This window comes from Labrus mixtus, chromosome 13 (assembly GCF_963584025.1).
Source record: "Labrus mixtus chromosome 13, fLabMix1.1, whole genome shotgun sequence".
In the NCBI taxonomy this organism is placed as follows: Eukaryota; Metazoa; Chordata; class Actinopteri; order Labriformes; family Labridae; genus Labrus; species Labrus mixtus.
Window position 1 is genome coordinate 20732116 of NC_083624.1, and position 5956 is coordinate 20738071.

Here is a 5956-nt window from a genome sequence, read left to right on the forward strand (position 1 = left end):
CTTTGCGTCCGTCTAGAAACGTAGAGCGGAACAGTAGATCCGACTCATTTGTTTCACAAGGGTGGGAACATAGCTTTGCTCCAGGGTAAATATGATGTAGGTACATGCTATGATGATACATATTGGGATCATGTTGTGCTAAGCAGCAGTATCTTTAAACTTGATATGTTTGTATATTACATGTAAAGGGATGTTCAAGAATGACATTGATTTAGTATAGTATATTGGTTTATTTGAACTAGGACAGTGTACAAAAAAAAACCACATTAGTCTCAGAAGATAATAGATGCTTTGTTCCAGATTTAGATAACTAGATAATTTACAATTGGGGCCGAATGGCATATAGCCTATAGTCAAGAGGTACACAATGTATTTTTGTGTTATTTTTATACTTGAAAATAAATACTTTGAAAGGGTATTTTTACATTAACAAGTAGTACTAAGTGTAAACTATGATCAAAAGTAGCGCGCGCCCCATGTATGGAGGCTATAGTCCTTAAAGCGGCCGGCCCGGGTTCAAATCCAGCCTGTGGCTCCTTTCCCGCATGTCATTCCCCTCTCTCTCTCTCTCTCTCCCTGATTTCCAGCTCTATCCACTCTCCTATCTCTCCATAAAGGCACAAAAAGCCCAAAAATAAATCTTAAAAAAAAAAAAAAAAAGTATTTTTAATTGATGATGTCGTTTTGGTGAAAATCTTAAAATTGTTTGCGGTATGGTTTTAAATATTCAGTTAGAGTCCCCATGTTAAATGTACTGTATCTGCCATTGGCGTCAAAATAACCGTATTCTCTCGTCCTGTAAAAATGTGTCAAATGTCTTGACTGTAAATATTAATGGACGAAACGTAATGTCACCCATCTGTTACTGCAGGGGGGCTTTGGAGTCCCATCGATGGTGGCCGCCATAGTGGAAATGCTGTCTAACTTTAGGTCAACCTAATGATAGGGTAAGAGCTGCAGCTGAGGCAGGTTTACTTGCCTTTGGACATCTGGTACACCTGTCAATCAGGCCAGCTATTAAAGGCTTTATTGTTAAAAACGCTTATCCTTCATAAATTAAATATTGAATATCAGTCTTTTGGGTCAGGCAGGAAATTTGATTGCTCACTACCTCCTCATAATAATAATAATAATAATAATAATAATAATAGTAGAGTAGGAAATAGTCATTTCAAGCATCCAATGACCTTTACATGAATGGCCATGTTTAAGTGAGAGGTATTGGTTTGAATACAGTTGGGGATTAGGCTTTTTCCAGGCTTAGGGCCAGAAGAGCTCTTGATGCAGGAAAAGCATTTCAGCTGCTTGCCTTTTTCAACCAAAACAATGAAATCATTAGTGATGTAGGGGACTGCCCAAAAGAAACCTGTGTTATTTGTCCTAAGCCGTTTTCCCATGTGCACTCCTTAAATAGCTAGATCATTTCAGGAGGACTGCTCCGGAGATTCTCCAGACCTGGCTGTTCACAAGCTCCTCACAGCTGGACACTATCCCTGTCAGATGGGAGGGGAGGCTGGGGTCCCCTGAGGTAAGACGTGATGTAAAAAAACGAAGTGGAAGCAGTGGACAACAGAGTCCACGAGGCCTATACGATGCTATTATGAGAATGTTTGCCTTTATATCAATGATGCGTGTAGTCCAATGAGATGACATCATCAACAACAGAGCGGAGAACAACATACTGGCAAACAAAACATAATGCAGCGTTTTAATTACATGCACAGAGATCCTAGTGGTCGAGTGTAAACTATGCGCCGTGCAGCAGTCACAGTATACAAACGTCACTCCTATTTACTCGAGGTGAATTCTCCAGAGAATATCCTGCAGCTTTCTCACATCAGCTCACTCGGACTTTCTGCGGAAAAAATACGAGGGGTCTGGCAGGAGAAAGTCCGAGCGATAAATTGCGCTGTTTGTGTTCACATATAGGCTACAGCTCCGGAAATATCCTGAGTTTTTCTGGAGAATTCTGCAAGTGTGAAAGCCCTATTACTTTCATCTTCAGTCTACAATCACCAATCAGTGTAATATATTGAGCACTAACTGCAGCTTAAGCTGATATCAAACAACAGACACTTAAACTGATTTGTTTTAAAAATAAAGTTTTGCAACACTGCACATGAAAATGATAAAATTATTTTTGGTGGCAAAAAATGGCCACACTATCATGAAGAAAGTCCAGGTTGTTTACATACAGCCTACACTTTTTAGAAAGCTTCAAAAGAGGAGCAATTGGCAATTTGGATTTAATAAAAGATAAACATTTTGTTATGTTGATAAAGCTGAATAAATAGTTATAAAATGCGATCATTGGAGCCGAATGATAAGGAAAACGTGTATGACTAATGTATACATTAAGTTAAATCATATCTCTGTGATGGTTGATCCCAGCAACAGCAATTTTAGCTTTTTACAGTAAAAACAGATGAAAGTGATTCATCTCGACATAAAGCTAATCACAGAGCTGTCTCTGCACATGCTAAGGCAATGCTTTTATGCTATGTTGGAACATTTTCATTGAAAGGGAACCCTTTGTTGTATCCTGTTTCACTGCAAGAGACCGGAGCCCCAAAATGTACATCACCCTCATGGCTTAACGGGGGGGCCCTTCACACCTTTGTTTTTACATGTAAAGACATGGAAATGCTTCTTCACTGCAGTCTTGAATGGGCTGACCGGAGTGAATGGATAGTTGCATTGCATATGATGATTTATTTCTCCGGGACTTCTATTGTTGTGTACTTCCTTTGGTCTCTAACTTGAACATATGTTACCATTTCACCCAGTTTTAATCTTTATTGTGTCTTGAGCCCAGAGAAAGACTGGTGGGATTGTGTGTATTTTAAACTCGTCCTTTGTCTGTCTCATGTTGCAACTTTAAAATTCCAACTGATTTATTACAACAATTGTATTAATTTAAAACAGAACATGTCTAGCAATTTGAATCTGCAGTACAGAATATGAATAGTTGTAGGCTACTGTGTCACAGACTGAGAGAAAAAAGTCAGAGAACATAATAATTTCTTTCTCCAGGGTAGTGTTCTTATTATCTTAAGGGTATGTAGTCTTATTGTTAAAGAGAATTTTAGCTGTGTAACTCAATGTGTAAAAATGAACAGATGTTCTTGCAATGGCAGTGGCTGTCTGTTCAGTGCTCCTTCTGCTATTTAGCCAGATTAGGTGGAGACATCTGTTAAGAAACAACCCCCTACGCTCCCTAAAAGACACACCCTGAGGGAAGGAGGGGCTGGGGCTACAAATTGCACACCACAGTCACTATGAGAAACATTGATTTTTTATTTGTACATTAAAAAAATGTTTTTTAAAAAAAAAGCAGCATGCAATTTATTTCTTTTACAAATCGTCCAGTGTGAATGACTGAAAATAAATAATTGCTTTCAGGTTATTACACAACTTAAGTGCACACATACAAATACTTTAAAACTATGTACAGGTATCCAAGAGCAGCTACAATCCCTGAAACAGAAAGGGGCAATGTGTGCATGAGCTTTTATACAGCAAACACAGACTGCAAAGATGACAATGAGGAAAATGTATCTTGATAACATACATCCAAATTGCAGTAAATGAGTCAAAACTCTTAATGTACAAAAACTCCATTTATAAATTAGGGAATGAATGTCTTAAATTCTTTGGAGAAAAAAAGTAAATCTGAGTTTAGTTTTCATACATCTTTTCAAAGGATAAAGTCACCAGCTCTGAATTTGAACTGTTAACTTGAAAAAACACTTGAGGACTCAGACTCAGTTGACACAGATGAAATTGGCCCTCTTTTTTTTGTCATGAGAGTAGCTTTCTGACTTGATCTGCTGTTGGCTGTTAGCGCACTCCTTGCAGATTTCTTGAACTTTACTCCCAAAAAAGCATAGAGTATTGGGTTTAGGCAGCAATGAAAATAGGCCAGCGCCTCAGTGATGGATATCCACTTCTCCACTGCTTGTTGCAGTGCACAGGAGGTCGAGACAACGTTGAGCATCATGAGGGTGTCCAAAAAGATGCCAACACAGTAGGGCAGCCAGCAGGAGAAGAAACACAGGATGAGGATGACCGTGGTCTTTAATGCTTTCTTCTTCAGGGCCTGTCCTTTGGTGCCTTGCGACAGCTTGGCGATGATGATACAGTAACAGATGAGGATGACAAGGCCGGGAAGAATGAAGCCCACCAGAATATGCTGGAAGCGGAAAACAACCGTCCAGATGAGACTGGTTTCCTGCGGGTAAATGCGCTGGCAGATTATCCTGGGGTCTGCAGTCTCCATGCTGTCGGCGGTGAAGAGGAAGTCTGAAGAGCCGGTGTTGCGCACCCTTGCGAACACCAGGTCCGGTACAGTCAGCACAGCCGCAGGCAGCCAAACACCCACGTAGATCACTCTGCTCGCAAGCAGCTTTCTTGTGGCTTGGCTGTTTGTGGCCCTAACAACTGCCAGGTACCTGTCTAGACTGATGAAGGCCAGGATTAACACACTGCTGTACAGGTTGACTGTGTAGATCGAGTGCACAAACACACAGAGAAACCCTCTGAAGTACCAGGTGCTTGCTGCATCCACAGCCCAGAAAGGCAACGTGATCACAAACATTAGGTCAGCGACGGAGAGATGAAGCCGGTACTTGTCTGTCATTGTTTTAGCCCTTCTCTGGAAACCAATAACAACAACGACTAATCCATTGCCGATGATGCCCAGAATAAATATAATTCCGTAAACTGTAGGCAGGAAGATCTTGTTGAAAGTGTTGCTGAGCGCACTGCCGCATGGCTCCTGGAAGTCCAAGTCAAAGTCTCCTGACTCCTCGGAGGTATTGTCAGTATTGTTGTCAAACATATCAAAGGAAATAAACTGAAAGAAAGAGAGATTGAAAGTGTTAAAATGAGTTTAGATCTCATGAATAACTTAACACAGATTCAAATAAATGAAATGGCGAAATTCTGGTTACTTTGTTTCCAAGGTTGTTTTTTTTTGCTTCTTTTTTTCAAAACAAATGTTCTTGTTCTATTATAAACTGAATTTATTAGCAATGAGACAATAACTCTTTATTATCACGCAAGTGAATATATATATATATATATATATAAAAATAAAAATAAAAACTCACCTCCATGATTATCACGCGATGATCGTGTAACATGTAAAGCAGGATGATCAGTTACTTGTCTCTCGGCAAACATCTCTCTAAATACCATCTCTCTAAATAGTGCTGAAACCCCCCTCCCCCCCCTCCCTCAGCATAGGAGGAGCATCAGCCGCAGGATGCACTCCTCCCCAAAAACGGGTAAACTAGGAAACCTGCACCTAAAGACCACTCAAGCTGTATTGCGGAAGACAGTTTGTGACATTTCTGCCCCATAACCGAGTTTATGTCCAGTTTTCTTAAACAATTCTAACACTTGGAAATAAAGTTGAGGAGACTTATCATTGAACTTATAAGATATATGCATTTGTTGGTAATTCACGATCTTCTCACAGCCTCATAATTCTCTGTACTTTTCACATTATAACTCTCTCTGATTCAAAAAAAAAAATAAAAATAAAAAGGTTATAGGTAAACGTCTGAAACTTAGCCTATCTTATTTTTTTGTTAATGTTGCATTTAGTCAGTCAACACAGGAAACATAATTCTCACACAGCTTTATCAACGCTTTCTTATTTCAGTTAAAGTAGAACAGAAAGGGCCAATCTACAAGTAACTCCTCACTCTAGATTAATTTGAAGTGTGAAACTCAAAAACTTCAATATTGCATACACAATTGTTTTTATATTTTTCTTTTGATTATAAATGACCAGAGAAAGATTCAAATATTCTATATGCAAAACTGATGTCGCATCCTGATTATGGATCATAAAAAACCCCATTGCATCAGGACATATCCAAAAATAAAACTATCATTTTCTTATGTAGGCCTACAGTACCTCCATATGCATATATATTTATTAGTAGAA

At 39.1% G+C, this 5956-nt stretch overlaps 1 protein-coding gene across 1 annotated transcript; it reads right to left on the reverse strand.

Moving 5' to 3' along the window:
• Positions 1-3277: 3277 nt before the first annotated feature.
• cxcr4b (chemokine (C-X-C motif), receptor 4b) lies at positions 3278-5194 on the reverse strand. The gene is made up of 2 exons (XM_061054119.1): positions 5112-5194; positions 3278-4855 (listed from the first exon to the last, which is right to left on the reverse strand). Exons 1-2 carry the CDS (start codon positions 5142-5144, stop codon positions 3734-3736), a joined length of 1155 nt encoding a protein of 384 aa, XP_060910102.1. The 5' UTR covers positions 5145-5194; the 3' UTR covers positions 3278-3733.
• Positions 5195-5956: the final 762 nt, after the last annotated feature.